At 31.3% G+C, this 12317-nt stretch overlaps 1 protein-coding gene across 3 annotated transcripts in view; it reads right to left on the bottom strand.

Annotated features, from left to right (window-relative positions):
* Positions 1-1672: 1672 nt before the first annotated feature.
* Positions 1673-12317, bottom strand: part of LOC125813703 (cysteine proteinase inhibitor 6-like) — a 180455-nt gene continuing 169810 nt past the window's right edge. The window contains exons 2-5 of one of the 3 annotated variants that reach the window (XM_049493158.1): positions 6471-6654; positions 2771-2990; positions 2220-2365; positions 1673-2083 (exon numbers count right to left, since the gene is read on the bottom strand). In XM_049493158.1, coding sequence (XP_049349115.1) covers positions 1949-2083; positions 2220-2365; positions 2771-2990; positions 6471-6575 — 606 coding nt within the window. In that variant the 5' untranslated portion in view covers positions 6576-6654 and the 3' untranslated portion in view covers positions 1673-1948. Of the gene's footprint in view, positions 2084-2219; positions 2366-2770; positions 2991-6470; positions 6691-12317 lie in introns of those variants that run through there. The other 2 variants (XM_049493157.1, XM_049493156.1) reach the window with 2 other exon arrangements.

Below are 12317 nucleotides of genomic sequence, written 5' to 3'. Positions count from 1 at the left end.
GTCTCAGAGCATCTGGAGACTGTCGCTGTAAACGATGAAGAAAGAAAAAGTGGATACACAGCACATGGAAAGTTAATTTACAGATTACCCTAAAGTTAATATTAAAATTCCATATTTGCCCTTGTCGTTCTTTAGAAGTCTCACTTCTAAATAAGGGTAAAATAATCTAAATAAGGGTAATAATAAATAATATAATATAATATAATAAATAATATATAAGTTTGGGTTTTTTTTTGGTTAACTGAAATTATAAAATGTAAAACCAAAATATCAAAATTTTAGAATTTAAAATCAAAATCGACCAAACAAACCAAAAAATCGAAAGCGATTTAAAAAAAACGAATTTGGTCAATTTTTTTTATTTTAACCATATTATGCTCAATCCTAATTCCTCTGCAATACTCTCGAATAAGCTCATCCATTTGAACAAAAATTAACATGCTAAGCATCAATTTTTTCACCCTCCCCGAGCTAAATACGACTCTATGTTTGGTTTTAGTATTATTTCGTTTCGATCTTTAAATTTTTTATTTGAAAAAAAAGTACAACCCAATCCAAATTAAAATAAATTTGATTTGTTTTTTTTTTCTCTTTTTTTGCTTTGATTTAAATTTCGATTTAAGTGCACATCTCTACATGCTACTAGTACTTGTTTGGACATTGTAGCAATAGAGTAAATGTTTCACACTATATTTATATTATTTTGTGAATATAATTTTGAACGAACTATTATGGCAAAAAATAGCTTAGATAACACCTAATCTATGACCAAAGCAACAACGCACTCATATTCTGATGTGACACAAGCCAAAACTCAATTATAAAATAATACAGTAATGAATTATGCGAAAAAGACCACTTATATCCTTCGTTACATTTTGGGATAAAAAATGCCCCTGCCGTTATCCTAAGACACCACAAATACCCCTCAAGAGTTAACACCCTAAATTTTTAGTGACATGGCAAACCACGTGGGACTAATCCTTTCACCTAAGTGTTGCCAACTAGGATTCACTACAAAAGAACTAGACTTTTAGCGGTGACAACAGTCGCCACAAAATCCCAGAAAGTCGTCACTAAAGGTTTTTAACAATAAATTCTGATTTGTGTATTTTTTCTTCATTGTTTTTAAAAAATCAAAAATAATATCGATTAAGGAAAAGTTTGAAGACACTATATGTTTCATTTTTATATCATATGTAAATATATAAAATGTACGATGATGCATTATTTAGTACGAGATTTGAATCGAGAAGTAATTTTGATGATTTTCGTAATAATATTGGATGCTTTTAATGTTAATAGTCCAAGTTATTTATTTTAGAATATTAGGTTGCAACCAAAAACTAATTATCATATTATTTTGTTGAAAAAATAGGTTTTACTAGCGAATGGTTGTTGCAACCTCGGTCGCCACTAAAAATCACTCATAATCTTTAGTGGCAATATTTCGGGATTTTGTGGCGACTATTGTCGCCGCTAAAGGTCTAGTTCTTTTGTAGTAATCCTAATTGACAACACTTAGGTGGAAGGATTAGTCCCACGTGGCTTGCCATGTCACTAAAAAATTGAGGTGTTACCAAAATGTAACGAAGGATATAAGTAGTCTATTTCTCATAGTTCAAGGGCTATTTTGACCCTTTTTCCGTTTACTTTACACCAAGTGAGTAGTGTATATTCAAGACAAAAGGTTGAACATTACAACTGTGATACAAGAAAGAACATTACAAAGATGCAACAGATCCAAGAATCCTCTACCTGAGGGGACAGCATGGATCAAAGCAATCCACTACATGAAGCCAACTTTAGATCAACAAAATTAAGGAGTATAAATATTGTGCTGGTTACATGCTTATTATACTTAAAACAGATTTATGTATCCCATAGCTCCATAGAACAAGTAGAGAACTCTAAAGAGGCATAGGATCTCCCAAGCTTAGTTTAAAAGTTAGTTGTCAGGCTCCATATGATTCAAGTGGAAGGCACCTTCATTATTGTGCTGCACTTGAACTTTGAACTTCTCTTCCTTCCCTCCCCTGCTGGTTTTGATGACCAAATGAAGCTTTGTATGATCATCAGCCATCTATTAAAAAGCAAATCCAATGGTTACTTCAAAAATATGGTATACAGCATTGGTGTGGATGTTCTGATCATATGCAAGTTACCCACATAACAACCCAATGACTGGCAAGGAAGGCAAGCACGAAAAAGGAGCATACCTCAGCATTAGCATGAACAATCTCCTGTAGTTCATATGGAAGTAGGGAGTTGGATCTCTGCTGGATGGTCTTTATTGCATGCTCTGCAGCTTCTTCAACAACCGGATCATGCACAGGCACTGATTTCAATCCACTGGTCTGCTCTACTAAATAATTTAAAAGAGAAAGACCATCAATCACAATATTTATTTCTAAGAGAATTTAAGTATTACTTTCTGGGGATATGGGTATCGAGTTAAGCCTATTCACTCTTTTTGAGAGAACATTCTCCACTGGAAGAACTAGGCAAAACTTCTCGCAATTCAAAGAAGACAACAGAATACCAGACAAAGGAGGTCATATTAACAAATTAATAGCCACACGCATATAAAGCAGAGACCTGAAGCAGATAAATACCCCTACATAATTACAAACTCGACACAACCTATACGATCTGACCATTTCCTCAAAAGAACATTGTCCATTATTCAGTTGATTGATGACAACTCCAAGCTGTTGATTAGATTGAACAGAACACCACTAATTCACATTAACATCAATAAGAGAGCTACCTTGCTTAACTCCTAGATCAGAAGAAGTAAAGGTAGGAACATCTTCAACATGCTTGAACTCTTGAAGTTCCTTAAAATTCAACCATGGTTTGACCCAGACCTTAGCCTTGTAGAGTTTCTTTTTTCCAGCATCCATGACCTCAAGAGTGAGGTGGTGCAGTTTACCAGCAACAGTTTGTTCTTGCGCCTTCACTACTCTGGCCAATTCAATTATTGCATTCTGAAAAAAAATAAAGACAGTTGAAATCTACATTACTCTCATGCTGTAAAAAGATACTTATGATAAGCCTATAATCAATATCAAAGATACAAACAGAATGATTGTACCAAAGTGAAGTCTATTATCAAAAAGTGCCGAAGGAAAAAAGGGAAACTGAGAAAACAGAGCTTTTGTCCATTGTCATAAACACATATAACAAAGTGGGTAAATGGAAGGTGAACACTGGTATTGATTGTTCTTGACAGAGAGGACAAATAAGACGGTTTTCTGTTGTTCTCTCTAGTATATTCATTATGTATTGTTACTACTAGGAAATATTTAATGTGCTTCATTGAAGAAAAAGCTCTAGAGAGACATTCTTAATGTATTTCATAATGTATATCATTGAAGAAAAAGCTCTAGAGAAAGAAATATTAGTTTAACTTAACAAATAAACAATGACCGAGTCTGTGTAGTTTTAGTTTTAATTAATGTTTTAGAAATCTCCAAGCCCATTCAAGTTAGAAAAATCATTAAGCAGCCCAGGTATATTAGTCTATCCGCCTATGTATTTATTATATTTGTACTCACTTTGCAGGTGACAGCTGCATCATTAACTAATTTCTTGAACAGATCGACTAGATTGGATTGATTGATCAAATGTTCGTTACTTATTCATGACTGTTCGTGGTCATTTGAAGTAGCGTGTGAATTGGAAATACAGTCAATAAACCATCTATCCCGACTAATTGGGTTTGCTAGCACTCAGAATTTTAACTAAAATATGTAGAAGAAAACTCATGAAGAATCCAAGGGGTTCAACATCTACTATAACCTCGTATACACCTCGTACTTTTGCACCCGAGGGGTGGGGGGTGGGAAGCCCTTTAATAGATGGATCCACCACACCACCATCCTTCTACTGTGGAAACATCTCTAAATTGTTCTGCAATCAGAGGCTTCTTCCAGTGTAAGAGAGAGAAGGGAAACAGCAAGATGGTGGAAATCACAATTTCAAGTCTTCCGTCATCTATTTTAGAAAGCATGTTAAATGTTGTTGGCAAAAGGATCAAGAAGGTTGCTACTGAGCATTTCTTTAGTGTAATCGCTGCATACTTTTCCCTTTGTCCTTTCAGCAGTTTGATTACCGTATGCTCACGGACTTTATTTTAAACTAAAACCATTGCCATCTACACCGACCTGCATATCCAGGGACGATGTGATGGCATAGCCCTTGTGCATCTGCTGATACAGTAGTCTAACTGCAGGTGCAAGGAGATCCGACATATAGTCTTGTCAAGACCTTTTCATCAGTTCTTACAACTGGAGGATAACAGCTATAGAACACAGAACGTCAATGATTGTGGTATTGCTGCAACAGAATGGTTGCATGTGAAAGAAATTGACCATGCTACACTGCTGCTTGGTACGTATAGATTTTAGTTACCGGGATAGACCATATGATGGGTTGCCGCTCCTTAAACAAGGAGCCGATACTAATAGTCCAGGCAAAGTAAATTTTGGTGTAGGCAGATAAGAATAGAGGACGACCCAGAGGAACCACACTACTGCCAGCATATAGGACAGAACAGATGCAGACTAAATATATGATCAAGCTGCATGGCATTTTCAAAGGGATGCTGGATCCATACTATTTCACTAAAATTTCTTTGACCACCCTTTGCAGACATAATGGACGTAACACAAACTAGGTGTACGCCATTGTTTACAACAATAAACTAGAAGTAACCCATGAAAACTGTGTGATAGATGTCGAAACTAGGAAACTGGTTGTTCCAGAAGGTTTTCTTTTAGTCGATTTATAACTAATAATATTCTTGATGTCATATGATCACTCATCCACAATGTTAATATTTCAAAAACAGTTTGTGGGTTCCTTTTTGTTTTATAATGGTATCGCATTGCGGCTCTATTAACAAGAGCAACCGGTACATAGGGGAGGAGACTCCTTGGATAGTTCACTTTTGATGATATTAGACCATCATCAATTGATTGTGCGTCCAAGGTATGGGCTAATTGTCTTGACCCCTACATTTATAAGCTTAAGTAACAACAAACCGGAAATGGAAATTGAAAATACAGTCTTTACAGGGAAAGGAGTTATGTATGTAAACAGATTTTTATCCCAAAATAGGTTAGAACCTAGTTTAAACCACAATTCTTGTTCTCTGGGTAGACAACCCCGGCCTAACATCCGGAACAAATGAAGATCTAATCAACACCAGCATTGCGGCGGAGGAAGCAAGAGCATCATTGATTTCAATGCCATGCAGGCCAGATGTAATACCGACAAATAAATATGAAATCAGGAGAATAAAGTTGTAAATGCGTAATCATATCAAGAAGCCCTAAAGACATTTTAAGGGTTAAACCAAAGCTGAAGGCCAAGGGGAACCTTGAAACAAAAGTTCAAGGTTTCATTACGACGGAATATTCAAGTGACTTGGAACGAGCATATCTCCCAATATTGAAGGAGTTAAGAGGGCCTTCTACCTATCAAATTAAAGGTCTTTAGTCTATATTCCAACAATACAAACCGCTTGTCCATCCGAGCTCGAGACAAAAAATTACGTGTGTTTTACCACGGATCTACGCAACACCCAAGCGCATACATGACATGGACGCCATCCAAGAGTGAATGAATATGAAAAGGTGTGGTGTTGACAACCCCACTTCCATTAGGAAATGAAGAAAGATTGCAACAATATTTTAACTTAGTGGTGGAGACTACTTCGTTATAAAGGCTCAACATATATTTCAACACAAAATAGTGGGGTTAGCAAGACATATTCATTGTGAGCTCGCTCTCTGTATATAGAGAAAGAGACACACACACCCAGTGGCCTTCAATTATCTTCACTAAACAGATAGCAAACTATACAAATATTCCTTCCTTCACTTCCACAGCAGTGGCCTTCAATTATCTTCACTAAACAGATAGCAAACTATACAAATATTCCTTCCTTCACTTCCACAGGTGTTGTCAACACCACACATTGCACTATTCATTCACCCTACAATGGGGTCCATGTCAAGTATCCGTGGTAAAACACACAACAGAAGATACTCATTTTTTCAAAAAACTTTTAGCTTGTACACAAATACAAGAGACCCTGCATATATCAATGTGAATTCCTTTTTATAGATTTTCATTTCACCAGGCCCGTGAAATGATTTGACTTCCAAAGTTCTAAATATTGTATTTTATTTTGAATTTCCTCTATCGGGCTTGTCAGAGGGAGAACTAGATTTGTGGTTTCACCTAGATATTATTAACCTTCTGTGAGCACAAATAAAATCTGCTAAACGCAGGTAATGGTCAAACAATCAGCCCGGAAGCGATGGCGAAACTCGTTGCCCTAATACAAAGGTTTGGCTAAAACAGGTAAGCGAAAATGGTGTAGAGTAAAAAGATCATTAACACAGCTCTGTAAAAACCTTACTACGAATGATCCGCGGAAACCGAGTAAGAAAACATACCTCCTTCTTATTGTGCTCATCGACGGCAAATTTAGCAAGGTTTTGGATCTCGTCACTATTCTGCGACGAATCATGCGAATCATGAACTCCACCAAGAGTAGCCATCTCTTCGCTACAGAATCCTCCTGATTTTCCCTGTTCGCTTAACCCAAACGCAGAAAGCAGAAAAAGTATTAGTATTGCTGTACTTCGAATCACTCTCATCTGTTGTGATTTTCAATTCCTTCTTGTTAAGCAAATGCCCTTTTGTCCTTTATACTATTACTCTCTTGCTTTCATCGAAAGACTCTTCCTTTATCTTTGTTGTTAAGATATCTGCAAATGACTTTTTTGACTTGGGAAAGTGACCGACACGAAAATCGTTGCTTCGTGACACGTAGCCAACGCGTGTTAACTTATTCAGATATTTTTTTTCTATCGTGTATTATCCATACGCGGTATATTATACAGTATTACTTAGAGTCGAGACTTGTTTCTTGCTAAATTAAGAAAAAAATTGAAATTAGCATACCAAAGCTTTTAATAAAGCATTATGCTCTCTCCTAATTAACATCAATTCAAACACAATGTAATTTATGAAATAAATTTATAATTATTTAAAATAAGTCAAAAAAAACTAAATGGAATATATTGTTATGAAATTATAGAATAAGAAGAAGAAAGTAGAGAAAAGAGAAGACTTATTATTTCTCTCGAAGGATGATATTATATTGAAGAGGACCCCTCTATTTGTAGGGAAAATCTAACTTGATCCCCAAAAAGAATTCCTAATCATATCCTAAAAGGACTCCACATAATAGGCATTCACTATAATACAAATACTTTATAACATATATAAAGTATTCACAATTTATTAATCAAAATTCATACGCATAAAGAAATAGTGAATAACTTTATTTTGATAACCCGTAATAATCATATACAAAATTTCATTATCGACAACTAATTAAAATTCATTAAAAGAAGGTCCTATATTTCCATAAAACATTCATGATTCTAATAATTTCAAATAATTATAATTATCATCGAAAAAAATAAAATTCTCAACCTAAATAACTTATGGAGAAAGTACATTTAATTTTCAAAATTCTTTTTAATTTTCAAATTCAAATATTTCAAGTTTTAATTATTCACATTTAATTTAGGTTCATACATTCCTATATAAATTTTCATCACTTATGAGTTTTAAATCTTTTAAAGTACTTGATTTTTGTATACTTTTATTTTTGTTTAAAAAAAAGTAACGAAAAAAATTAACAATTCAAGAAAAAATTAATTCTTTCTGTATATATTTCCAAAAATTATGATGTTTCTTTGTATATCTTTAATAAATCTAATTACATGTACATTTTTTAATACTTTTTGTCTTTATTTTTTCCTCACCCTTTTTCACTTTTTTCTTCTACCCGTTCCATTTCTTTAAAAAATTGTCAAATATATGTTCTTACTTCTTTTTTTTGCAACTTCTTAATAATAAAGATAAGTAATCAAAAGATAATATTATATAGTTTCAACATAAGAAAATAAAACAAAATATTAAAATAGCATATAAAATATATTATAGAATATGAAGAGGTATAAATATTATACACATTAATTATTTCAAAAGGTTAGTGAGATTAATAAGAAAAAGCAATTGGGTAAATAGCTACTACATACATAAAAAATAAAAGTTTTTTTGATTTCTTAATTAGTAACACAACACAAATTTAAGATTTTCTCAAAATCAATATTTTTGTTTTTACACCATAAGTCCACTTACGCTTCCATTAATTAAAATTAGAACTTCAACTCCTCTTTTAGGAAAGTTCAAATTCCATTACTTTACTAATAGGAGATAGTAGTTGGAGTAAAAAGCTAAATCCATCTGCATCAAACAAAGAAATATAAGTTAGATTGTGTCTCTACTTTTAAATAATTGAATATCATCAGCAGTTTTCAAATTGTAAATGATCTAATAAAAAAAAAGAGCACAATAAAATAAATAGAAGAAGAAATTTTTTTTTTTTCAATTTAAAGTATAAATATAATGACCTTTTAAAAATTATATTCAACGCCACACGCTTCTTGATGCAGATGTCAAAACCTGAAAAATTTAGCAAATGTCAAGTAAAAAGCACTCATACATGGGATTTCAAAAGTGTAATCTATTCACAGACAAATTTGTCAATATAAAAATGAATATATTTAGATATGCTAGGAAGATGACACATACAAATAAGCCCAACTTAATATAATCCACACTAAATAGCAGTAAGAATTGTTGTGGTGAGGTAAAACTTTTGTCTTTTTATATCCTAATTTTGACATGGTAATCTACATTAAGACTGGAGAAATTGAAAAGCCAAAGGTCTGGCTACGTGGGTGAAGCAATTACTTGGGCTTTAATGGAAATTATTATTATGTGGGCTTACTGTTTTTTTTTTTTTGTTAAAGGCTTTAATAACATAACTGTTAGGCATTAAATTACCGTTAGTAAACATTTCTTTTGTTAGGTTTTTCTTAAACTATTTAATTAGTACAATATTATGGATTTAAAAAATGAGAAAAAAATAAATAAGAATGTTGGTCATAGAGAGGTGTCACATCACCTTCTTTATATTCAGCTTTATATATATATATAAATTGGAGCCCGACTAAATTTAGATTTGCAACAGAAAGTCTCACATTACGGATAAAATGTTTCCTAATAAAGGAATTCCGTATCCAAGAGCTCAAACCTAAAATCTCTTAATTAGGGATAACGAAATATTTACCACTATATCACAACCCTAATAACTTATGAGTTTCGTTTGTAAGTTTCGCATAATAGAAAAATTACGGCGAAATTGATGTTTAATCCATGGTTGATAGGCACATTTGAAATCTTATAAAATTTAAATTTACGTGGAAAAATATGCATTCTCTAATAAATTATTTGTCTCAATGAGTTTTTTTGGTTTGGATTATCAGTTGAATTTGTTTATATCCACATTTTTTAATCAATTCAATATTTAAGGTCGATTAAAATAATATTTTAAAATTCATTTAATTATTGATCGAATTTATGTGACATTAATATAGTTAATTGGATAAAAATATATGATTACACACATTTAAAAGCAATTGAATAAAATATTTTGTATTAAAAGGAATTTAAATAAGAGAAATAATACTTTTATCATGTCAATTTGTATGTCATACTTTTCTTTTTAATTTGATTAACAAAGGAATGTCTCTTTTCTTTTTTATGATTCTTTAATCCAATTTTCCATATGACATGTTTAAGATCATAAGATTAAAGAATATTTTGGTACATTCGATATATTTTTAATTTAAAAATCAAAATATTTAAAAGTCGTTTTTATTTTCTTAAATTTCATATCAAATCAAATAGAATAAACAAATTAAAACATGTAAACTATTATTAATTCACCCATAAACATGAATAATTTATCTCCAAATTAATTATTAATATTGAAATAAATTATCCCAAAAGAACTATTTATGCCCCAATAACAAATTGTGGCAATACAATTTTATTTTTATTTTTTTTAGATTTTTATTTTTTACCCTCCGTAGGAGCTCCCACCCCTTTTGCTCCCTTGGTAACTCGAACTCGCGTGGCAATATAGTTGGGTTTTCAAATACAGAATAATATTTTCAAAATATATCATATATACATACATTAGCATATATGTATGCATGCATGCATAATACATAATTATGCTCTTTAATTTGGCTTCAGTTGGTTTCTATACCCTCCAACTTTGAGTGTATATTAGTAGACATTTAAACTTATATAAAATTGAACAAGTAGACGCACATGTCCTGTGGGGCATAATGCTTGTAGAACGAATGTGTCTATTTGTTCAATTTTATACAAGTTTAAGTGTTTACTTGTGCATACCCAAAATTTGAGGACATAAATGACAACTGAAGCCTGAAGTCAAATTAAATGGTATATTTATGTATCATGTCTACATATGTACGTACATACATACACATCTTTTCATGTTGACAAAACTACTTCATGGCTTTATCTTTAGGCTTAAATGCGTAACCAATTTATTAAACTTGTTAAAAAAAATTATTTGAGGTTAATGTGTATAATTAAATTAAAGAAAATGACATATTTTATATGATTTTCTTAACTAACTAATACATAAATGAAAAATACATACAATGTTTTTTCTTCAAATTTTGAATCAAAGTGTCTGATTGAACACTCTATTATCCTATTAATCTAGAAGTTCTCCTCATATACAAGAGAATGATTGAATTTCAGAGCTAAAAATCATAGTTCTTGAAATTCATTTAAAACGAGGCTTAATTCGAAATATAAATCTTGATAAATTTAAGAACTAGCTATGTATTAGACTATAGATAGGCCTCTGACTTATGGCATATTTGTGCCTCTCTTTTTTTTCCCCTTTTTTCCTCTAATGTTTGATATGTTAAATTTGAATTCGTTCATTGTAAGATTCACTTTTAGGAACGTATTACTAGATTTTTTTCATTCTCATGAATTAAATTCGAAATTTTAGATTAAGAGTGAAGACATCTAAAACCATCTTACCACAACTCATATTGATACTACATATCGCTTAAATGACCGCAATTACTTCTTATTTGGATAATAACTAATTAATATGCATATACTTTTTTGCAAAATTATTTATATTGCAAGCCAATTAAAGCACGTGTGTAAGAATAAAATATTTATGATATCGCCTAAATTTAAAGTTTCAAATAAAAAAATATTTTCATTTTTTCTTCTAATTGACACAATTAATGTGTGTGTGAACGTGTTTGTTGAATAAAAGTCCTAATATTTTTCAACATTAAACGATTGAAATATTTTTTTCTTTATTGTTATTATTATTTTTAGTTTTAATAAGAGACCAGCATTCAAAAGTCAAATCAACACTTAAGTTTCAACCATGACTCGCATCTTTGAAATGGCAACACAATTTATAGAGTGGTAAAATATTTATATAATTTTTAAGATTTTATCTTTTAAAAATAGATTGAATTTTATTTTTTATTTTTCAGTAATTGAACTTGTACCTAATATATATAAGTTTAATTTTTTTTTAAAAATGAAGTCATAATTTGAGATCACTTGAAGATAGTATAACATGAAAACATAAATTTATATATCCTAAAAAAAAATACTATATTTGTCAGACTATCACAAAAATAAGCAAAAATGCAAATAACCCCAATCAATCGCTTGATGAGTGATGACCAAATCAATAAACTTTAAAGGTCTGTTTGGTCATGCGATATGAAATTATGAGATAAAATTAAAGTTTTGTTTGGACATATGATTTGAAGTTTTTGTATTGTATATTTTCTCATAAACATAAGAATCTCATAAATTGTAAAACTATTAAAATAATCTCAATTATTTATTCAATCTTACCAAATAAATAAAATTTATTAAATCGCATAATAAATTATCACAAAGCTATTTTTCCCCCACTTAAGTAAAAAAAAAGTTTTGTACCATTGCAAAGAGTAGTAAAAGTCTGTCACTCTGTTTCATCTATCTCTAACTATGATTATTTCATTGAGAAAGTCATCTTAATATGGTTTCTTCTGCCCTATGAAGTGAAGGGAATGTCTTACTCATGTATTTGGTTCAATTATAAGAAAAAGTTTACTTTTACTGTCCCAGAATGAACGATGGATCGGAGTACGTGTAAGAGTATCAAGGCACTACCTCCACTTTGGACTCGAACACCATTTTCCAAACTCTTTGAAATAATAATTTACGTTTAAGAAAGTATAATAATCTTTGTGAGTACTGATAAAGTGACTATATACTCCCTCCGTTCATGTTTACTTGTCACACTTTGACTT

The sequence above is a fragment of the Solanum verrucosum genome, unplaced genomic scaffold (assembly GCF_900185275.1).
Source record: "Solanum verrucosum unplaced genomic scaffold, falcon-dt-bn FXZP01000205.1, whole genome shotgun sequence".
Taxonomy (NCBI): Eukaryota; Viridiplantae; Streptophyta; class Magnoliopsida; order Solanales; family Solanaceae; genus Solanum; species Solanum verrucosum.
Note: the sequence above shows the minus strand (reverse complement) of the source record. Positions and strands in the feature narration are given on the sequence as shown.